This window comes from Rana temporaria, chromosome 2 (assembly GCF_905171775.1).
Source record: "Rana temporaria chromosome 2, aRanTem1.1, whole genome shotgun sequence".
NCBI classification, from domain to species: Eukaryota; Metazoa; Chordata; class Amphibia; order Anura; family Ranidae; genus Rana; species Rana temporaria.
This window is the reverse complement of record NC_053490.1, coordinates 194,380,417-194,405,306: the sequence shown is the minus strand read 5'-3', so window position 1 is coordinate 194,405,306 and position 24,890 is coordinate 194,380,417. Positions and strand designations below refer to the sequence as shown.

At 40.3% G+C, this 24,890-nt stretch overlaps 1 protein-coding gene across 1 annotated transcript in view; it reads left to right on the top strand.

The window, feature by feature from the left end:
* EFNB2 (ephrin B2) overlaps positions 1-5,791 on the top strand; it is a 58,126-nt gene extending 52,335 nt beyond the window's left edge. The window contains exons 4-5 of the mRNA XM_040336194.1: positions 32-145; positions 2,193-5,791. Coding sequence (XP_040192128.1) covers positions 32-145; positions 2,193-2,575 — 497 coding nt within the window. The 3' untranslated portion in view covers positions 2,576-5,791. The remainder of the gene's footprint in view (positions 1-31; positions 146-2,192) is intronic.
* The last annotated feature ends 19,099 nt before the right edge of the window (positions 5,792-24,890 follow it).

Genomic DNA, 24,890 nt, shown 5'->3' with positions numbered 1-24,890 from the left:
GTAATGATGATTTTGTTATATTCTTGTGTAGATCCTAACTCTCCGGGTACTAGTCAAGATGCAAACCCAACAAGACGCCCAAATCAAGAGTCTGGTACCAACGGAAAGAGCTCTACCACTAGTCCATTTGTCAATGGCCCTGAAGGTATACATCTTTTCTATATTATAAATATTTAATAAATGTGTTTTTCCTAGCAGAAATTTCATGCAGTCCCAAATCAGCAGGTCTGCTCTCAAGTCTCTTAAAATATCTATTACATTGCAAGAGCCTGTACAAATCAAGATAGGTATTTTATTATGTACTGTATTCGGCTTTCTATGAAGGTGTGGTGAAGCATTAAATCACATCCTTCCTATTCCAATTCCGCCATGGAATAGACATATTTATAACAGTCTGGGATTTGTGGGTCAGCATCTAAGGAGTATTTTTGTGTTACTCTTTCACACGAGAGATCCGATGAGGCCCGGTTGTCTTTTTCAGACAGACCCTATCGGATCCTCTATTTTCCTTTATGGGCAGTCGGATGCAAATAGACTGCTTATCCGTTTACACCCAGCTACCTTTGGGAAAAATCCAGCAAAGAAAAGGGAAGAGGATCTGTTCCCCTCAGTCTGGCCAGATTGGAGGGCAGTCGGGTATATATGGACATTCTGCTGCCTATAGAGCAGAGTGGTCTGTCATCTGGCCACTTAGCTCAGCAGGAGATCACTGGACAGATCCGCTGCTGAGCAAAACTGGATCTGGCCCGTGTGAAAGGGGCCTTAAGCCTAGTACACACCATTTGTTTTTTTATTTCATTTAACCCAGCGGGCTGAACGAAAAAAAAGCTAACAGCTCCGGTCGGAGCCGCTGTACTAACAATCCGATGTTACCGATTTCCCCCACTGAGCTGTTCTGCGGTTCTGGTGGGGGGGCAGCCCCCCCCACCAGAACCCCCCAATCAGCACTCACAGCCATGCAGTTTTCCAGCATGCATGTTCGAATGCCCAGATTCCGTCGGACCGGATGCTAAACACAAAGGCCAAATGTCGGCTGGTTTCTATTGAACCAGCCGATGTTGCCCAACATTTGGCCTGTGTGTGCTAGGCTTTAGGCTGCTGTTTGTTTCATGTTATTAGAAAACTATTGTTAGCCATTGTAAAATTCCCTTGGTGATATATTTTGAGGTAGTGGGTGGGTGACTAGTCATGTTCATGATATCTGGTCTAAGAATTAAAAAAAATCTCTATGTGATGTTTATAGGTGGTATATGACAGTGTGTAGTTAACTTTTGTTCACTGATGGAAACCTAAAAAAATTGACATAATATAGCTTGTAGAGGTTAGGTGTCAAGACTGTTGTAAATATGTGTTGCATATCCTGCGGCGTGACTTTCTGATGTGAGAAATGGGAGGAGTTCCATGCCATGTGTTCATCCATAATGTCCCCTATTGTGCTTATAATGCTCTATGTACTTATTATTCTAATTAATTCATACTGTGCTGAAAAAGCAGAATATCAGACTGTTCCAATGTGACACTTTTTACTGCACAACAGATGTGCAGTCATTTGTTTAGTTAATTGTGTATTACATAAGCTGAATCATTAATATTTCTACCACGGAGCCCAAATTAACTTTGGTTTTCATGAGTGCGGATAGATTCTTATTCAACACTGATAAGTACATGAAATTACATTACATTACAGCCGTCTGCATCGACGAGCAATATAACTGGTATCATAATAAGGGAACATGGCTGCAGTTCCCGCAGGCACTAAATAGGTTAATCAGCATTTGCTGGGAAACACAATAGGATATGCTTTGTACAGTTATGGCAATTCTTATGGGAATTGCTGTTCCGTACAAGAGTAACAGGACATCCAGCAATTGCTCCGAGAAGAGGCGTATACAAAGGCATTGCTGTCTTTGTTGATGGATGTCCATAACAGAAACAATGTGGTTGAACTTCTGCATGAAAGTAAGCTTATGAGACACAAAGTCTTGTTTAATATTGATCATGTATTCCCTGTGTTTGCATTTAGCTATCTAAGAGGGTAATTGCTTTGTCAAAGTTCAGCTGCGAGCCAGTTCATTTTGTATGCTCTACCGAGAATTTAAAATGTTAAACCTGGCCAAATAAAATAGTAGCTAGGTTAAGATTACATTACGTTAAGATGTATATTTGCTGAATGCTCTTTTTTTTTCTTCTAGGGTCTAGTACAAATGGAAAAAATGCTGGACACACAAGTTTAATTGGATCTGAGGTGGCCTTATTTGCAGGGATTGCTTCAGGGTGCATCATCTTCATCGTCATCATCATCACTCTAGTGGTGCTTTTGTTGAAATACAGAAGACGACACAGAAAGCATTCACCCCAGCACACGACAACATTGTCTCTTAGTACATTAGCCACACCAAAGCGTGGTGGCAATAACAATGGTTCAGAACCAAGTGACATTATCATCCCTTTAAGGACTGCAGACAGTGTCTTCTGCCCACATTATGAAAAAGTCAGTGGGGATTATGGACATCCTGTTTACATTGTGCAAGAGATGCCACCACAAAGTCCAGCAAACATCTACTACAAGGTCTGAGGCATCCAGTGGTACCTTTTGACAATAGTATGGACAGTTCAAAGTCCGTTGCTTCCTGATGGGGTTTTTTAGTGATTCCTTATGCATTAATATGGACTTGCATTGGGGAACAGGCACAAGAGAAAACCTTCTTTCAGAGAAAGCCTATTTAAGCTGCGCAGTTTATGGGATCCGATGGTTCCTCTGAAAAGTGTTCACTGCAAGCTGGAAGACTTTCATATATGCCCATTCTGATATCTATGCCCTGGTCATGTTCACCCTCTAAGCCATGAGCTTCAGACATCCAAGCATATTCAAAAGCCAGGTTAACATGGACAGATTCAAGGACATTACTCATCTTAGGCATTTTAAATATGCTCTAGATTATTTATCTTGAAATGCAATCTTCTGATTTAATATCGACTAGCTTTCTTAATGCATACTGGATTTGTCAGTAAATGTTTGTGTCTAGGACTTTAGAAAAAAACACAGATATCTGCATTTTCTAAAATTTAGTCCATCACTGTTTCATTTTCATCCGTTGTCTAGGGTTGCTCTATCCTTCACATAAGATTTCCTTTCACTCCACCTCCCTTATCACTAATGGAACATTAACCTTTGTAGACTCTTGTTCCATCCATTTCTACCGCAGTCACACACGAATGGGTAATATATTATGGAAATTGTATTTGCTAATACAGAGCCTTCCAGCAAGAAGTTAAACTGTCAGCAAGTCCAGTAGTCCACAGGCTAAACTGCTGAATGCAGTTAAATCCTATTGCCTCTGAAATAAAGCATAGGACAGAAATTGACATCGGCAGCAAAGCACTTTGATATCTTATGAGATGCAGTGGAGTAAGACTGTAGCTGAAAGAGTACGGACTATCCAGTAGTGGAGTGTGACACACTTTGCGCTACGCATTCTTAGAAAAGAGCATAAGCAGGTAGGGAAGGACAATGGCAAGTTGTTACAAGGCAAGACTGTTGGAGATAAAGGCAATAAGAACACGTTTTATGAAACTCCTAGTCTGTTGTGACTGAAATATATAAGCAGACTCAGGTGCTACACTGACCATATTATTCCTCAGATAGAGAAAGCTTTCAAGATAATAGCAGGAAGCCAAAACTGACCTCTGAGTTCTAGAACCAAAGGTCAAAGTAGAGCATATGTTCAACATGCCCGCTAAAAAAAAAAAAGAAATATTATTATTTTTTTCCTACACTGATATGTTTCGTTAGAGAAAGCCATTTTATCTGGCACTCATTAAATAAATCATTGGACACTTTTGCTTTGTGGTCATGCTGTCCCAAGGGAGTGCCGTGTAGGAATCGCCGTTGACATGGAAGTTCGCTGGTGCTCTGTTTCAAAGTAAAAGCACATATGGCAAACATTTTACAGTTCTTAGGTATAAAATAAATTATTAGTATGGAGAGCAGGAACGAATTAAAAAAAAAAAACGTATTTAATAGGTGTATAGCACACAGGATATATAGTAAAAAAAAAAAAAAAGATTTTACTAATATATAATTTAATATTGCACAGCCTGCCCCCACCAGAAGATGTGAAATCCATTTTTTGCAACAGTTAAATAGGCTTAACTGTTGGCGTTAGGGAGCAGAATTAGACGTTGCTTCTGGTGGAAGAAAACAACATTATTCCAAAAATAACAATAATGAGAAAAAGGAAAAATAACAAAGCCCTCTAAAGGCGTCTCACACAAGAGCAGACTAGGAAGTTCAAGCCCAAAAGCAGGAAATCAGTGTTACTGCATCATAAGTGTAACAAAGATGAGAAAATGTGTTGTCAGTCATTTTCTGCATTCGAATTTCCTTTTTGCCTTAATGCAAAAATGTTACACTAGACTTCAGCAGGTTACAGAACGCAATACCAATTTTTTTCTTTGTTATTTTTCTCTTATGTCTTTTTTTTTTCTTCTACCTTCTTTCCTTTTTTTTTTTTTTTTTTTTTTCTACATTTATGTGCTATGCAAAACAGATATCATCAACACAGTTCTGTTTCTATGGTAACACTTTGCTCTCTGAAATGGAAAGAAAAAAAAATTAGTAGCAGCGATTTAAGGTTCTTGAATCTCTAAGGAGCACCTGCAACAATAAACTGTCACCAGACTGATTGCTCTCCTTATTTTTTTTCTTGAACCTGATTATTATGTTGGCATTAAGAAAGAGATGTGTGGTCAGTAATAAAAAGTAGGGTGGCATTTATTTAACATTTGCATAATACAGTTTTTTATATTTTTGTATGATGCACATATTTACTCTGCACCCTGAAATAATGGTATACTAAGCTGGCAGTAATCGCCTTTTCTTTGCCACAGTATGCCATCCTCTCTGCTATCGACAGTCAATCAAGTGATTTTTTTTTTTTTTTTTAACATCTTTTGGCCATCTCCTTTAGATTAAAGCTGTGAAAATCTTGCTAACAGATGCAACAACCTGCAAATAGTGTCAGCCTTTTACTTTTATGTCTGTTTTGTGTCTGACGCCGAATGACAATCTTCAAACTGTTCCCTTTTGTTTAGAAGTTGGTTCAGGTTTGGAACATTTTTTTCTGTAAATGCCTTGCTTGTGAGATCATGTGATCCTTAGTCACCCGACTTAGGAATTTGCACCATTATGTCAAAGTGAAGCTGTAAATATGTTGAGAACTGTATCTGGATTTGGGGTGTGTCCGTAGCCTTATTCACCTTTTTAAATATTCATATAGAAAATTACACATGTAAAAATAAAAAAAAAAGATAGAAATGGATTTTCTTAACCAGATTGTGTACATAAAGCAATGTTGGATTTTTTTTACAAAGTCTAAGCAAAATGTTTTGTATAAAATTGAATTTTTGCTATGTATTTAGCTACCGCTTGTTTAAAGGCAGTGTCATTTCCCTTTGCACTGTAATGAGGAAGAAAATGTTAAAAAAAGGTTGCCAAATTGCTGCATATATGTGCCGTAATTGTGTACCATGAATATTTATTTAAAATAATTTTTGTCCAATTTTGTAAGTAACACAGTATTATGCCTGAGTTTATAAATATTTGTTTCCTTTTTTTTTTTTAAGAAACAAAATAGCCTTTTCCTAGGTTTACAATTTTTGCTTTAGTTTCACATTGTATTTAGCCCTTCAACCTGTTCCTTACCAGACAACAAAGCTCTGAAATTTCACATTCCACGTTTGTTTCAAACTGAATTTGTTCTTAAAAAATAAAATATTTTTTCCTATGGAATGTGCTGTATCTTAAGATTTATTAACCGTTTCTTATGCTATTCCAATATCCTGTTCAAAAATGGTAATGTTTTTGCTTTCTTTTGTCATCAAGTACTTGCCTTAGATAACATGGTCTATCACTATCAGTAAACTGCATTTTGAAAAACTGAAAAAGCTGTGACATAAATGTAAATCTATTCATGGTAGCACTATAAACACATATCTGCATACATATTTTATAAGCAGAGTTGTACAGCTATAAGGGGATTACAGATTTTTACAAACCACAGGGTCTTACCAGTACACGATAACCCTGTAGTATTTCATGGCTATTTTACAAATCCTATGAACCTACCATCCCGATATTATCATAGTTCTCTGATCCTGAAGGTTAATGGCTAAGTGTACCACAATTAAATTAAAGGGGTTGTAAAGGTACAATTTTTTTTTCCAAAATAGCTTCCTTTACCTTAGTGCTGTCCTCCTTTACTTACCTCATCCTTCGATTTTGCTTTTAACCACTTAAGGACCGCCTCCTGCACAGAATGGCACGGCTGGGCACATCCACGTACAGGTACGTCCTGTACTAGTATCCAGCCATGGGTCGCGGGCGCGTGCCCACTGCGCACTCCCGCGACCTGGCCCGAAGCTCCGGGACCGCGGTACTCGATCGCCGCTGGAGTCCCACGATCGGTCCCCGGAGCTGAAGAACGGGAAGAGCCGTGTGTAAACACAGCTTCCCCGTTCTTCACTGTGGCGCTGACATCGATTGTGTCATCCCTTTTATAGGGGGACAGAATCAATGACGTCACACCTACAGCTACAGTTGTAAACACACTTCAAGGAACACATAACCCCATCTTGTGGTTAACTCCCAAACTGCAACTGTCATTTTCACAATAAACAATGCATTTTAAATGCATTTTTTGCTGTGAAAATGACAATGGTCCCAAAAACGTGGCAAAATTGTCTGAAGTGTCCGCCATAATGTCGCAGTCATGAAAAAAATCGCTGATCGCCGCCATTAGTAGTAAAAAAAAAAAATTAATAAAAAACTATCCCCTATTTTGTAAATGCTATAAATTTTGCGCAAACCAACCGATAAACGCTTATTGCGATTTTTTTTTTACCAAAAATAGGTAGAAAAATACGTATCGGCCTAAACTGAGGATTTTTATATATATATATATATATATATATATATATATATATATATATATATATATCAATTTTTTTGGGGGGGGTATTTATTATAGCAAAAAGTAAAAAATATTGCATTTTTTTCAAAATTGTCACTCTTTGTCGCAAACAATAAAAACCGCAGAGGTGATCAAATACCACCAAAAGAAAGCTCTATTTGTGGGAAAAAAAGTACGCCAATTTTGTTTGGGAGCCACGTCACACGACCGCGCAATTGTCAGTTAAAGCGACGCAGTGCCGAATTGCAAAAAGGGGCCTGGTCTTTTACCTGCATTTTGGTCCGGGTCTTAAGTGGTTAAATGTCCTTATTTCTTCTAAGAAATCCTCACTTCCTGTTCTTCTGTCTGTAACTCCACACAGTAATGTGAGGCTTTCTCCCTGGTGCGGAGTGTCGTGCTTGACCCCTCTCTTGGACTACAGCTCCTTTATCTGCAACATAGAGAGCATCCTGGCTCTATGGAGCTGTTATCGTTCACAAACGTACAAAACTGCCTTTGAAGTTATATAAAAAGACAGCTTTATTGTTATATGGAAATATTTTCTAAAGGTAGATTTCAAAATTAGGCCAGATAACTAAGTGCCACCAAGTACCTTAGGGTTTATGGTCAAGGGATTCATGTCATTTTTGTCAATGATTTTCACTGTTTGACCAGCCTAGAAGGGGATTCAAATTTAGGGTCAATTTACTTGCAAACATATTTCATGGACCTCCTGGTGCTCACTGACTGCTACCTGGATCATGACTATTTGCTTCTGGATCCGGACTATAATTCCATTAGAATATATGCTTTTCAAAATACAGTATTGTTCCGACGATATTGGCATCTTAAAATTTAACCCCTAGGCGGCGACAGTACACAAATACGCGGCCTCTCAGCGGGTAGGCCTTGGTGCGGAACTGACGCATATTTGCGTAACAATTAGCCAACACAGCTGTGCCAAGCACGTGCGCCCTGCACACTCTCCCACAACAGTTGCTGGCATCTAACAGAATGCTCCCGATCATGTGATCGCTGTAACAGCCAATCACAGCGGTCACATGATCATCAACCGCATCCTCCCTCCCGACATCTTAAACCTCTTAAAGGGACAGGAGGTGTCGGCGCAAAGCATTGATATATATTCCATGAATGCAAAGCTGGTTGCTGTTGTATTCTAAAGTTCATAGCCAATAGATTATTGACTAATTAAAATGTTCTTATTGCTTAAATGGAAGCTATAAGCTTTTACTTATTTTTTTAAGTATACATATATACTAAAAGTGAAACTACACAGCATTTCAGCACCGCAAACCGAAAACGCTATTTAATTCACTTTTAACATTCAGAGTAAACTTACCCATCCATTCATGTCTCCATGCTTTATTTTGCTAAAAAATCACTTTGAAATCACCCCTAGCATTTTTGGTCGTGGTCATCTTGAGTAAGGACAGATGATTCATGCAGCATTTACTTCCTGGGATCCCTTAGCTCAGGCTTACAGACAGGAGGCTGTGCTTAGCTAAGAAACCCCCTCCTATGCCCCTGCGAACTCCTGGGATGTATGGCATCATTTGCCTAGGCCTGGAAACCAGGAAGTAACTGAAGACATGGAAAAAAAGAATAAAAAAAAGTAACAATGATATACTTTCCTATCTATTTACTAATGCTTGCAGCATAAGGATTACAAATAATCAATGTTGATTGAAAGAGTTAAGTTTAGTTTTTAGGCCTTATGCACACTGGGCATTTGGTCATTAAACTCTCCATGTTATCCTATGTGTCCATGCGTCCAGGCTGTTATCAGCAGTTTTGGGCAGTGGCATTTTTGAGCAGTAAAAAAAAATAAAAAATAGTGGGTTCTGAGACGTTTTTCAGCTGCAAATACGCTGATAATCGCTGATAAATGTCGATAAGCGCTGATAAGCGCTCAAAAACTTCACTCACCATCGGTTTTTAACGTTTTTGATCCATTGAAAAAGAAAAAATAATAATAATATCTTAAAAAAAATAAAAACCGCTAACACGGAAAACGCTAAAAAAACGCTATTGCAAAAACATTGAAAAAAGTTGAAAAACTCACTGCAAAGCTACTGGCGTTTTTATAACGTTATTTTAACGTGCATGTGGCCTTACTGTGGATGGGCAAGTCTGCTTGCTTTCAGCTATATTCTGCTTGGATATCAATTTGAAACACTTCTAAAATCACTCTTGTTGCATCAACATGCTTCAAGCTGCTTTTGCATTCACATTGACTTATATGGGAAGAAAAGTAGTTCTGGTGCAAACAAAAGCCAACCAACATGGGCCCTTGTTAATGATCTTGTCAGTATGCATTAAAGGAGTTGTAAAGGAAAAAAAAAATTGCCTAAAATTAATGTCTGCAAGGTAGACAGACAGAATAGTGTAATGATTCTGTTAAAAAACGAGTAAATACCTATTAAATTCCTTCATCTATATCACCTCCGGCATTCTAGTTTCTGTTCTCTCATTCACTTGCTGGTTTGCATCGCTCGTTCATGTAAGAACTACATTTCCCAGTATGCATTGCGGCACGCCCAGTAATTCACACCTCCTTGAGGTCTCTAACACGTAGAGAGCGTCCTGACACACAGATGTAGTTCCCAGGAGGGGGTGAGCATGTTACTGACCACCGAAGTAAAGCCTCCCATCATGGTGGTCAGTAAAATCAGACAAGCAGGAAGTGAACAGAACAGAGAAGAAATAGAGCAACTTCTGAGCAAAAATGAACAATGAGGAAGTGAAAGAGGAATGTCTGCAGGTAAAGGATGCTTATTATGAAAAAAAACATTTCCTTTACAACCCCTTTAATGCTTTGTTGCAGTTGATGTTTTGTATAGTTTGTAAACTTGGGCAACTATATTTTCTGTTTACATACATGGTTTACTCCTTACTAGCCCTGCTCCCCAGTGTAGCCTGACAGTTTTAGAGAATTCAAAGTCTGCATGGTTGAGACTTTATTCCAGCAGTTGTTGATAAGTTCTTTCTTGCAAATAACCCACTACAGGGAGAATAAGTACATGTAATACAATGACATAAATATGGCATGGCAAGAATGTAAAAATGTCAGTTACCTAAGGACTACTTTAATCAAATACAGTGGGTATATAAAAGAATCACCCCCTTTAAAATAATCACATTTTGTTGCTTTGTAGACTGAAATAAAGACAGACACATTTTTGTTTTATCCAGCCATATTTAATCAGTGCAACTTATAGCATCCAAGTGAGCCCTGGTTCATATTGATATTGACATGTCAAATTGGCGGCAATTGCCGGCAATGGCACCATCCTAATCGGTGCGACACTGCATCTGCAGCGCTGCACCAATTTCAATAAGTAGTTTGTGTGGGGGGCTGCGATTTACATCCTGTAAATCCTGAATCCTGCACATATGTCTCTGTAATCGTGGCTGAAATTGGGACTGACAAGCGGGAGTGAAATCGTGCGAGTTCAGCTGAACTCGCACGGCTTTATTCCCGCAAGCCCAGTGTGAACCAAGGCTAAAAGATATAATGCAACATGGCAGAAAAAAATTATAAAAAAATTATAAAAAACTGAATCAGAGTTGGAAAAAAGGACCACCCCCTCCGAAAAATGACTTGTGAACTGAATCAGGTGTGGCTAATCACCTTCTCAATTTCACACAAAGCGATTTGACTTTCAACTGTAATCCGCTGTGGTGATTTTGATTAGCTCAGCATGAAAAGAGCTTTCCAGGAACATTTAGGTCCCTGGTAGTGCAACTGAAGCAAACAGCCAAATATGGGTGGCAAGGCACTGTCAAAAGATCTCCAGGATAAAGTTGTGGACAGGCACAAGCCAGGAGATGTATACAAAAAAAATTGTAGACTAAAATAAGTGAAGACTATTAAGAATGAATGCAAAAGAATGGAAGGTATTTGGTACAACACAGACCCTCCCTGGATCAGGACTTTACTCCAAGCTGCATGAAATAGCCAGGAGGAAACTGGTCAGAGAGGCTACCAAGAGGCCTACAGCAACTCTGAAGCAATTGCAGGAATTTATGACAAAGAGTTGTCATTGTGTGCATGTGACAATAAGGGAGGGTTGCAAAAAAAAAAACACTACTCAAAGACCACATGCAGTCATGACTGAGCTTTGCCAAAATGCACCTTGAAGATTCTGAGGCCACGGGGAAAAGTGGTATGGTCAGGTGAGACTAAAATGTAATTATTTGGCCTCAACAATTAACTATATGTCTGGCGGAAATCCAATACAGCTCACCATCCAAATAACACCATAACTACAGGGGGGTGATTGTTTTCTATACCCACCGTATAAATGAATAACTAAAATATTCTCAGTGAAGTTGCAAAGTAATTTGCTGTCAAATGCATCATTCATTACTTTGCATATATTCATGACTACTATTTACTAAAAGGATAAAAGACTAAAGTTTAACTCTACCCATTCATTATATAGTAGGAAACTGTTAAGCCTTGTACACACGACCGAGGAACTCGACGGGCGAAACACATCGTTTTCCTCGTCGAGTTCCTTGTTAGGCTGTCGAGGAACTCGACAAGCCAATTTTCTCCATTCCCGTCAAGGAAATAGAGAACATGCTCTCTTTTTGGCTCGTCGAGTTTCTCGACAGTTTCAACGAAAATGTACACACGACCGGTTTCCTCTGCAAAAAAATATCTCCCAGCAAGTTTCTTGCTGGTTTTTGACGAGAAACTCGGTCAAGTGTACGAGGCCTTAGACAGTGTGGCCAGCCCCTTGTAAGTTCTTCATAGAGAGAGGGTGATAAGCTGGAAAACTGGTTTTCTGTAACAGGACATAAAGGATGTTTCTCCAACAAAAGCATAGGTTCTAACCATTCCTTACTCTATCCAAAATTAATTAAGCATATTTGAATGTAGTTTATCTGTAAGATACTTAACAGATATAGGGGGGATTTACTAACATCGGAGCACACAGAATCGGGTGCAGCTGTGTATAGTAACTAATCATCTTCTAGGTTTTAATCTCAAAGCTTAATTGAGCAAGCAGAAGTTAGAAGCTGATTGGTTGCTATGCACAGATGCATAAGATTACTGTATTTGCTGGCATATAAGACTACCTTTTACACTTAAAAAAACTGGTCAAAAAGCAGGGGTCATCTTATACGCCGGGTCAGCTGCTCAGATGCCTGCTGGATGTGTGGTAATACTGTATGTAGCTTCGGCTACATATACCACTTAGCCAATCTCGGTGAGCGATGTATTTAAATGAGTACAGAGCCTGCTCTGATTGGAGTAACAACCTCTGCCAATCCGAGCAGGCTACATACAGTAGTCTGCTCGGATTGGCTTTGAGAGTCAGAGGGGAGTGGCCTGATGTTACAGCCTCTGCCAATCCAAGCAGGCTTTGTATTCATTAATTGAATACATCGCTCGCCGCGATTGGCTCCAACTCCAGCAAGAAGGAAGAAGGATATGGCTCCAGAAGGAAGAAATATGAAGCGTCGGAAGCCTCGGAAGGGGGGTCGTCTTATACGGTGAGTACAGGCAAAAAAGCTTAATAAAATGTAAAATTAGGGGGTCGTTTTATACGCCCGGTCGCCTTATACACCGGCAAATATGGTAAGTGAGCTCCAGTTTTAGTAAAACTTCCCCATAAGGTGTTAAGATTGTAGAAGGCAATGGTACTTGCTGACAGAATGTAAGAAGTCCATAAAGTGACCTCTTGTTTGTGTGTCATAAAAAAATAATCACTGATATTTTGAACCATAAACTATAAAGACAGCTGTCTGGCTTATGTCTGTTAGCTGTGCCTAGCACTTGGGCATAAAACACATATACACACATAAAGCACTTTATAAAAAATACATCTATTTTTATCACTAATCCCTATCATCTTTTATGAAGGACATAATTTGATGTGTCACTTCACATTTTTCTGTTAGCAGTGAAGGATTATGAGAACTTTAAAACCTACCTACAGTGTATTTCAACATTTACTTCTTTATGGTTCTACAATATAAATGCATCCTTTGTGCTTTAACAACAATTGCCCATTTTTATAACAACAATACATTTTATATTCTGTAAAATTGCAAATTACTCATTGACTTTGCTCAGTTATATTTAATAGACTGGCTCTTCTTTCCCAGACATGTGATTGACAAGATAATGCCTCTAAGACACGGACGTGTAGGTGAAGATACACAGTTTTATTGAAAACATGACTTTGGGTGCTTGTTGCCTGTCAAATGGCTTAAATGTGTCTTGTTGACATTGCAGCCAAGCAACGTCTACCATTTATATGCAGAGTGGTCAAAAAAAGGCCAGACACAACTTGATATCCACTTTAAAAACCTTTGCTTACCCGCTATGCAACTGCAGGGGGTCGGAAGACATAACTGTGAAATATGTTGAAAGCCCCAAATGTGTCACAGGGGTCATCCTGAGTGTTAGGTGGCAAATACATAGCGAAAACAGGCTTCAAAGGAAGCAATTTTTCATAGCTATAGCCTGTCTTATGATAGAGGCAGAATAGGTACTAGAATGTTTGTCATTGCTGTTGACATGACACTATTAATTATCGAACAAGGACAAAATGTGAATTTACTGCCACAGTTATGAATGGAAAGTCATCTGTAAGAGCTGATAGAAGCTGTTATGTGTGAGGAAAAAGAGAAGTAAAAAGAAAAAGAGAAATATCAATGTGCTGCACATCTATCCTAGAGATAGTGAATGTGTCAAACACAAAAAAACAGTTATCCAGACAGTGACCGTTACCCAGTGATACTGCCAGTACTGGCAATTGTACTGTGTTTGAACATTATGAGATGTACATTTGCATTAAACAGAAAGGCAGATGCTTCATGTGTTCTATAGATAGGAGCGTAAAATTTCACACTTGATAAATGCATTATGTATTTTCAGGGCAAGAAAATGTGGAGACAAACAAAATACGTTTAGCGATTGCTGGCTTAGCGTGTAAAGTTTAATTTATACAAATACACTTACAGAGTCTTTAAAATGATTTGTATGACACTCTAGAAGGCTGCTTGCATTAGATAATTCAAGTACAAAAATGTTCCCTGTTCTATTAGTCTACTGGAAAAGATATACTGTATCCAACTTACATATAATACTAAAGAGGGCTTGAAATGTGGAAGTTGTGTTGAAATAGGGCAAGCAGAGGAAAAAAATAAAAATGTTGCCTGTGGTTGCTCTGCAGCTGATCTTTTCCCCATTGCCACCTTTCTATGCTTTGCTCAACATGAGGCAAAATGGCTGTTCACTTCACAATGGAACTTAGGGAGCTTAGTGAATATGGTGAAAATTCACTTTGCAACGAATGCCCAATCACGTGCAGAGAAAATGAGTACAAAAATCCTATTTTTTTTCAGGGGCAGTGATTTAATAATGCTTAAAGTGAAACAATAAAAGTGAAATATTCCTTTAAATTTTGTACCTGGGGGTGTCTATGGTATGCCTGTAAAGTAGTGCACATTTCCCGTGTTTATAACAGTGTCTGCACAAAATGACACTTCTAAAGGGAAAAACTACTCATGGCTATAATGAATTGTCAGGTTCTGGCAATACAAATCAAAGTCATTGAAAGTCATTAAAAAATAAAATATAAAAATGTGTGGGGGGTAAATTCCATTACCAGGCCCTTCAGGTCTGGTATGAATATTAAGGGGAACCCTATGTCAAATAAAAAAAAATGGTGTGGGTTTCCCCTAAAAATCCATACCAGACCATTATCCAAGCACGCAACCTGACAGGCCGCAGGAAAAGAGGGGGGACGAGATAGCGCCTCCCCTACTAAACCGTACCAGGCCATATGCTCTCAACATGGGGAGGATGTCCCCATGTTGATGGGGACAAGGGCCTCATCCCCACAACCCTTACCTGGTGGTTGTGGGGGTCTGCGGGGAGGGGGCTTATCAGAATCTGGAAGCTCCCTTTAACAAAGGGGACCCCCTAATTCCGCCCCCTGTGTGAATTTGGTAAGGGGTACATTGTGCCCCTACCATTTCACAAAAAAAGTGTGAAAATTTTAAAAACAAAAGGAGACGGCTTGGGACAAGTCGTTTATTAAAAAAAATGAAAAACGATTCCATCTATGTCAGTCTCGATGTCCAGCGTTGTAATCTATTCTCGATGTCTAGCGATGATCCAATCTCCAGCGATGCTCTCTCCAGCGAGGAACGATGCACGATCCTGCCCGCATCGGAGGCACCCGGCCAAATGGTGCACAAGCTGTTTGACAGTTCTTTATAACCGAGGGCGGGGCCACCCGTGATATGGATGGAATCACTGACATCACTGGAATTGTTTTTTAGTTTTAATAAAGGACTTGTCCCAAGCCGTCTCCTGTCGTTTTTAACATTTCCACACTTTTTTTGTGAAATGGTAGGGGTACAATGTACCCCTTACCAATTCACATAGGGGGGGCGGGATCTAGGGGCCCCTTTTGTTAAAGGGGGCTTTGAGATTCCGATAAGGGTCTGGTATGGATTTTTGGTAGGAACCCCACGCCATTTTTTTTATTTGATTTAGGGTTCCCCTTTATATCCATACCAGATCTGAAGGGCCTGGTAATGGAATTTAGGTGGACCTACACGCATTTTTTTTTTCAATGACTTTCAATGGCTTTGATCTGTATTGCCAGGACCCGACAATTCATTATAGCCGCGAGTAGTTTTAAATGACTTTTCTTTCCTTTAGGAAATGTCATTTTGTACAGAGACTGTTATAAACACAGGAAACATGCGCTACTTTGCAGACATACTATAGACACCCCCCATTATTAAAATCACTTCTCCCGAAAAAACTTTAGTTTTTAAAACTTTTTTGCATTGATACATTTTCCCTGGGGCAGGACCTGGGTCCCCAAACACTTGTTAAGCCAATAACTTGAATATTAACCTTTAAAATTAGCACTTTTGATTTCTCCCATAGACTTTTAAAATGTGTTCCGCAGCTTTTTAAATTTGCCACGAACACCCTAAATTGTTCGCTGTTCGGCGAACAGGCGAACAGCCAATGTTCGAGTCAAACTCGTGTTCGACACAAACATAAAGCTCATCCCTATACATTTCCATACATAGGTACTGTTCAGTCAAATGTGCGTCTGTATGCACTCAGCAGATATCCTTGGTGCTGGATTTATCCCTGAGTAGTACTGATCATTCAGGAAATCCCCATTGAGGATAGTTTTTTTTTTCCATTGGTCAGCCAGAGGCAGCCCACAGAGATCACAGTGTGTTCATAGACATACAGTAATTTCCCAAAGTGACCAATATTGTCTGGATTATGTCAACGGGTATTGTAAGACTCTTTATTGATAATCTTTCCACTTTCATGAGGATAAGCATGTCAGACAAGTTCTTCATGAGTATGTAAAATGCCATTTTATCTCTGTTTAACTGGTAGAGAACAATAGCAACTGCCAAAGGGCTCCTTTACACCAGATGTGTTGTCATATATTTGCCGCATTTTATCACACAGGCTAAATGAATTGACATCTGCAATTCATTGTTTTCAAAGGTATTTTCCCACCAAAGTGTTGCCTTTCAATATATTGGAATGGAAATGCTGCTACTTTTAGGTGCATTGATCTGCAGATTGTCATTCAAGTTTATTTCCTGAAAAAAAAATGTATGCTAATGCAATATGGGATAATCCTGTTGGGAACAAACGATGAAGGTTTTTAACCTTTCACACTAACGTTCTGATGGCCAATGCAGCATTTCTTCATCCACTATATAAATCTTGAAATCATTCAGAATGAATGAGAAATTATCTGAATGTATGCATACCTTTACAGGGTAATGGGTAATATAATGCTCTTACCAAGTAGGTAAATAGACTGTTGGTTGTATTTAAAGCGGAGGTTCACCCTAAAAACATGTATTTAACATTACATTTAGCATAATTCCAACATTTCCACTATGCCGTTTTTTTTGTTTTTTTTTGCTGTACATACCGTCTTATTGTTATTTTCCACCCGGATTCTGGGTTCTCACTCCCGCGGGAGTAGGCGTTCCTATGCAGAAGCTAGATGATTGACGCCTTGTGAAAAACTTCCCCCCGGCGCATAAGGCGCGTCACCAGTTTTCCGAAAGTAGCCAAACTGCTAGTCGGCTCTATACGGCGCCTGCCGTGTAGAGCTGACTGCGCAGGTGCCGTATAGAACCAGCTACTTTCGGAAAACTGGTGACGCGCCTTATGCGCCGGGGAGAAGTTTTTCACAAGGCGTCAATCATCTAGCCTCTGCATAGGAACACCTACTCCCGCAGGAGTGAGAACCCAGAAGCCGGGTGGAAAATAACAATAAGACGGTATGTACACAAAAAAAAACGGCATAGTGTAAATATTGGAATTATGCTGAATGGAATGTTAAATACATGTTTTTAGGGTGAACCTCCGCTTTAAAGCATTTGTTACCCCAACATTTCATATTCCTGATGTGCCTGCTGTACCATGTACTTGTATGAGAAAGTATCCTGTTCTCTTTGTATTGCTTCCTATGTGTGAAATCCCTGGTGATCCTGCCAGTCCCTCTGCTTTCCTATTAAAAACTGGCCACACTATGCAGGAGAGCACACCGTGATGAGTTCTCTAGGTATGATGGGTACACTCCTGCAATAGTCAGCCTTGTCCTGAAACCTCTCCTGCACAGCTATTTACTGTAAGGCTCGGTGTACTGCTGCTTCCCCTCCCATCAGCTTGTGTGCAGCTGAGAACAAAGGGAATGCGTTCCCTTATTTTAAAAAAATTGTAAAAAAGGGTATATATATATATATATATATATATATATATATATATATATATATATATATTTATTTATTTAATCTATACACCTTTCATTTCTATTTAACTGAGCGGGTTGTTTTACAAGGTGATCATTTACAATCACTTTAAGCTCCCTATTTAAAGTATCATCCTACTCCTTGTTAGCCTATAGTTAGATGGTTAGATTAGAGATTCAGCTATTATCATAAGTCTATTTCCTGGCTCACACTAATCAGCCATGTTTTGTGCTCTAAAATTTCCCCATAATTATGTCTCCATGATTAAGCCCTTAGTGGAGTGAAATGCATTGGAGCGGAAGGTGGACAAGTGAGACAATATGTTGTGAATCTTCTATTATATTAAAGCAAGTTTTACATCTAAAACATGATCAGGGTGCGGCCCATTCATTTCTGCTTGACAGGCAGCACAAAGAGGAGTATGCTCCTGGGCATGTACCTGACGGATGCTAGAGGTACAGGGGAAGAGGCAAGTTTGAAGCAATATAGCTACTTGAATTTTTACTTAGTTTCAGCATACAGACCTACAGTATCTCACAAAAGTTAGTACACCCCTGACATTTTTGAAAATATTTTATTATATATTTTCATGTGACAACAATGAAGAAATTACACTTTCCTACAATGTAAAGTAGTGAGTGTACAGCTTGTATAACAGTGTAAATTTGTTGTCCCCTTAAAAAACTCAACACACAGCATTAATATCTAAACCACATTTTCACGTAAGTGAGTACACCCCTACGTGAAAATGTCCAAATTGGGGCCAAAGTGTCAATATTTTGTGTGACCACCATTATTTATCAGCACTGCCTTAACCCTCTTGAGCATGGAGTTCACCAGTGCTTCACAGGTTGCCACTGGAGTTTTCTTCGACTCCTCCATGATGATATAACGGAGCTGGTGGATGTTAGAGACCTTGTGCTCCTTCACCTTCCATTTAAGGATGCCCCATAGATGTTCATAAGGGTTTAGGTCTGGAGAATTGCTTGGCCAGTCCATCACCTTTGCCCTCAGCTTCTTTAGGAAGGCAGTGATTGTCTTGGAAGTGTGTTTGGGGGTCGTTATCACGTTGGAATACTGCCCTGCGGCCCAGTCTCCCGGTAGGTGGTCAATGTTCTGTTTCAGTATGTCACAGTACATGTTGACATTCATGGTTTCCTTAATGAACTTTAGCTTCCCAGTGCTGACAGTACTCATGCAGCCCCAGACCATGACACTCCCACCACCGTGCTTGACTGTAGGCAAGACACATTTGTCTTTATACTCCTCACCTGGTTGCCGCCACACACACTTGACACCATCTGAACCAAATAAGTTTATCTTGCTCTTATCAGACCACAGGACCTGGTTCCAGTAATCCATGCCCTTAGTCTTGTCTTCAGCAACCTGTTTGCAGGCTTTCTTGTGCATCTTCATTAGTAGAGGCTTCCTTCTGGGATGACAGTCATGCAGATCAATTTGATGCAGTGTGCATCGTACGGTCTGAGCACTAACAGGCTGACTCCCCACCACTTCAACCTCTGCAACAATGCTGGCAGCAATCATACGTCTATTTCCCAAAGACAACCTCTGGATATGACGCTGAGCACATGCACTCAACTTCTTTGGTCGACCATGGCAAAGCCTGTTCTGAGTGGAAACTGTCCTGTTAAACCACTGTATGGTCTTGGCCACCATGCTGCAGCTCAGTTTCAGGGTCTTGGCAATCTTCTTATAGCCTATGCCAGGGATAGGCAACCTCGGCCCTCCAGCTATTTTGAAACTACAAGTCCCATGAGACATTGCAAGACCCTAATAATTACAGGTATGACTCCTAGAGGCAGAGGCATGATGGGATTTTTTCGTTTCACCACAGCTGGAGGGCCAAGGTTGCCTACCCCTGGCCTATGCCATCTTTATGTAGAGCAACGACAATTTTTTTCAGATCCTCAGAGAGTTCTTTGCTATGAGGTGCCATGTTGAACTTCCAGTAGCCAGTATGAGAGAATGGGAGTGATAACACCAAATTTAACATACCTGCTCCCCATTCCCACCTGAGACCTTGTAACACCAACGCTTCACATGACACCAGAGAGGGAAAATGGCTAAATGGGCCCAATTTGGACATTTTCAGTTAGGGGTGAACTCACTTTTGTTGCCAGCAGTTTAGACAGTAATGGCTGTATGTTGAGTTGATTTGAGGGAACAGCAAACTTAAACTGTTATACTTACACTAAGTACACTAACTACTTTATATTGTAGCAAAGTGTAATTTCTTGTTGTCACATGAAAATAAAGTATTTGCAAAAATGTGAGGGGTGTACTCACTTTTGTGAGATACTGTATATCTACAGTTTGGTTGGAATATATTAATGTAGTAGGAAAGAAGAGAGCAGATTTCTGATAAAAATTGTGGTACTATATACAGTATATAGGTTTTGCTAAGCGATCAACAGCCTCAGCTGTATAGTCAGGCTCCTTCTAATTTCTACAATAGCTGTTCATTATAAAGCAAATATTTTTAATATTGAGTGATACCTTAATAGCACAGTGAGGGGTATATTCATACTAAATATGTTGCTTTAAAGCGGTGTTTCACCCTGCAGAACAACTTTTTAGCATAAAATTTGGCATAGTAGCGCGAGCTACAGTATGCCTGTCTTAATTTTTTTATCCCCGTACTCACTGTGTAATCGTACATAGAAGATTCCGACTGCCCGCGGGGAATGGGCGTTCCTTTCAAGAGGGAGGGTGATTGACGGCCGGCTCTGGCACGTCACGCTCCCGAAGACAGTCGGAGTAGGTCTCGGCTCTTCACGGCGCCTGCGCACAGACTATGCGCAGGCGCCGTGAAGAGCCAAGCCTATTTCGGCTATTTCCGGAGAAGCGTGACGCGCCAGAGCCGGCCGTCAATCACCTTCCGTCTGGATTGGAACGCCCATTCCCCGTGGGCAGTCGGAATCTTCTATGTACGATTACACTGTGAGTACGGGGATAAAAAAATTAGGACAGGCATACTGTAGCTAGCGCTACTATGCCAAATTTTATGCTAGAAGAAAAAAAAAATGTTTTTTTTTTTTTTTATAGGGTGAACCCCCGCTTTAAGTAGTAAATCCTAACTGGATAAATTATAGTTTGGCAAGATTACCGTAAATATACAATTCTCACTGCCTTTTTTTTGTATCTTAGAGCTAGTGATCCTCCAGCCTTTTTTAGCCACTTCCTGTTTACCTGCACTTCCTGCAGTCTCAGCTGTACATCATTGCACTGGACCTTCCTGACAGTCATAATGGTGGTCTATGCCTGTGGAATGGGAATCCTTGAGACCTCTTAAAACCTCCACCAGGGGTGCATGTGGCAGGGTGACAAAACAGGAGCACAGGAGACAGTTGTCAACCCATAATGGAAATTGCCTGAACAAGAACCTTCATGGCAGGATCACCAGGTATTCTTCTAATTTCTAGATTGTAAGCTCTAACGAGCAGGGCCCTCTGATTCCTCCTGTATTGTATTATAATTGTACTGTCTTCCCCGATGTTGAAAAGCGCTGCGCAAACTGTTGGCGCTATATAAATCATGTATAATACTAATGCTAATAATAATAATGAAAGCTGCAGATTTAAAAAAAATGTAAAACATATTTTTACATTTAGGTAATAGCATGTCAAAGTTTATAAGAGATTGTAATAAGTCTTAGATCTACTTTAATGGATTTTAGATCTACCTAAATTTGGGAAGTGAATGTTTCATATTTTGTTTATTTGAACTACAATTTCAAAGAAAGACAAAACACAATTGGACAGAATAACCAAGCACATGATACATAAAAATAAGTGCAAATCAAACACTGAAAGGCCATTGTTTCTCAGCAGAGAAAATGATTGGCATTTTCTTGCCCAACAAGACTTACTTTCATGCACATTGCCTATTGAACAAATCTGTGTTTTTCTACTTAAAAGGGTTGTAAAGTCAGATTTTTTTTTTTTTAATCTTAATACATTCTTTGCATTAAGATAAAAAGCCTTCTGTGTGCAGCAGCCCCCGTCAGCCCCCCTAATACTTACCTGAGCCCCTACTCTATCCAGCGATGTCCACGAGTCATCCAAGATTCTCCCTCCTGATCGGCTGAGACACAACAGCGGCGCCATTGGCTCCCGCTGCTTTCAAAGTCAGTTAGCCAATCAGGAGATAGAGGGGGTTGGGCCTAGCTGGGGATCTGTGTCTGAATGGGCACAGGTAGCTGTGACTCAGCTCTGGTATCCCCATAGTAAGCTGCTTGCTGTGGGGGGCACTCAGCAGGAGGGAGTGGCCAGAAGCACAGAAGAGGGACCCCAGAAGAGGAGGATCTGGGCTGCTCTGTGCAAATCCACTACACAGAGGAGGTAAGTATAACATGTTTGTTATTTTTATAGAAAAAAAAACAAGACTTTACAATTACTGTACTTTAAATATAAAGCCATGTGTTTGTTTTGTATAGCTATGTTCCAGTACCTGGATAGCAAGTATTGGTAAAAATAGTAGATAATTGAATAAGGGTAAAATAAAAGTTTATCAAGGCATGTATGTTTTTGCATAATTTAATATTTATTGTAATTTGGTATGCATATATCTCAAGTAATGATGAACAAATATAAAGCATGTTTTCAGAGAAACAGAAGTAAAGTTAAAATGTGCTAATATTATTTCATTTTTTATATGATTAATTATGCGCTGCCTGTCTTTATATTAAATTGCCATAATCAGCTGCACACCGGTGACAAGTTAAATCATATTTACAGTTGAAATGTCTGCACTAATTGCTGAAATAAAAGTATAGGCTTGTGAAGAGGAGCTTTTTTTTAGGTTTGACACGTGTATGAACCAAACCTTAAAGTGGTTGTAAACCCATAAAAAAAACAACCTGCAAGACAAAAGCACACTGACCTTTCCCCTGCATCCAATTTGCATGTCAGGAGATTGTGACCGGCTCTCTATGGAGCCAGTTCACAAATCTCCGGAGTGGCTCTGGTACGAACTGCACACGAGTCTTGTGCGTCTTCTGGCCCATTTCAGGTCTAAATTCAGCCAAAAATTTGGACTGAAATCAAACCTGAAACAGTGAACAGGGACGCACCAGACCCCTGCTGTGCTTCCATGTGAACCCAGCCTAAAGGTTTGTTGAATGGACAAGTTTAATACAACCATCCTCAGGTGTCTATGTCAGCTGCTGGAAATATATGTGATTTAATACTGCGCAGTGGCGGCTGGTGCTCAACATTTTTGGGGGGGGCGCAAACAAACGAAAAAACAAAAAAAACAAAACAATTGCAGTCTCACTGTGCCGATCAAACGAAGTCACCACTGTACCCATCAATTGTCAACACTGTGCCCATCAATTGTAGCCACTGTGCCCATCAATTGCCACCACTGTGCCCATCAATTGTAGCCACTGTGCCCTGTAAAATGCTGCTAGATTGCCCCCCCCCACCCGGTGCATTGCCATGAAATGTGATTTGCCATGAAATGTGATGGTCCGCCTCCATCACATCCCATTGGCTCACTCATGTCATGTGACATATAGACACGTCATCAGTCTCAGCTAGGCTATCATAGGGAGAGGATCTCCTCTCCCTGTGATACGTGAAGCTGCACGGAGCTGGTATATACTGTTAGGAAGGAGAAGCCAGTGTGATATGCACAGCTCTGTGAAGAGCAGCCTGTGTGCAGTGAGTGGTGAAGCTGCACGGAGCTGTAGTAGTAAATTTAGCTTACTCGCGCACCCAGGGAGGTCAGCCCCCGTGCAGCTCTTCAAAGGGCTAAGAGAGAGGAGAGGGGGGCAGGCAGATGGGAGGCTGCTCCATTATACAGGCTGCCCATGGTGTGTGTGTGTGCTGCTGGCCACACAGCCTGAGAGCAGGAGGAGGGGAGAGGCAGCGTATAGATGTGTGTGAGATCATTGTTTCTATACATTGTTACACCAGCAATGCACACAGGCTGCTCCTCACAGAGCTGTGCATATCACACTGGCTTCTCCTTCCTAACACTATATACCAGCTCCGTGCAGCTTCACCTATGATAGCCTAGCTGAGACTGATGACGTTTCTATATGTCACGTGACATGAGTGAGCCAATGGGATGTGATGGAGGCGGACCATCACATTTCATGGCAAATCACATTTAATGGCAATGCACCGGCACTAACCTTTTTGGGGTCAGCCATCCTCCTTCCATGGTGCCATGATGTCTTCTCCCGCCCTCGATGATACTTCAGCCAATCAGGTTGCCTGTAACCAGAACCGGTGAACCTGATTGGCTGAGACGCCTGTCAGTGTTAGCCAAGGAACGCACCCCCCGTGCGTCCCCTGGTTAACTATTTGGAAGCTGATTACAGCCGCTGGCTCTGATAGGCACTTCCAAAGCCAAATGGCTGTGGATCTATCAACCATGGAAAGTAAAACAACAGGAACGAAATCCAGGGATAGTCTGTTCAATCTCCTCCTCTGCAGGCCAGTGGCGTATCCAGGGTTCCAATGCTAAGAACATGGAAGTTGCTCCGAATCTCCAAGAGTTGTTTCTCCTCTCACAGATGGTTTTTAGAGTGTAAAAGAAAAAGAGAGATGCCTCCACATAGCGTAAAAATCAGACAATGGGATTTATTTGAATAAAAATATTCAATCACATGAATATCCAATAAAAACAGTCCAAAATTGAACCATAAAAAATGCACAGTTTGAGGTGGTTGAGGCCAGCGTATACACCCTGCGTGTTTCGTCTGCAAAGACTTCAACTAAGATATACACTGACCGACCCCCTACTGAGCTTTTATATGAATATTGATTACTAAAAATTGTGTAAGTCCATGTAACCGCCATATGATCTCAATTCCAATAATTGGCGTGCGTTCCAGATGTCTAGATGACTTGCGTCATCATGTGATCACGTGATCATCCCCTATGTTTCCGATGTTAAGACGCATGACGAAATAGATATTAAATATATCTGTTTGTGATAATCAGAACCCGCAACAATATCGGTGTTAAACCTCCACCTGAATCATCCATCACCACCAATCTTTAGGCTCACCCATGTATAAAACAAGGACAAAGCTCCACTCGGAAAGACGTCATAGGCTGAATTCCCAGATGTGCTGATCCAATGTCATGATGTAGGGGGTCAGACGGT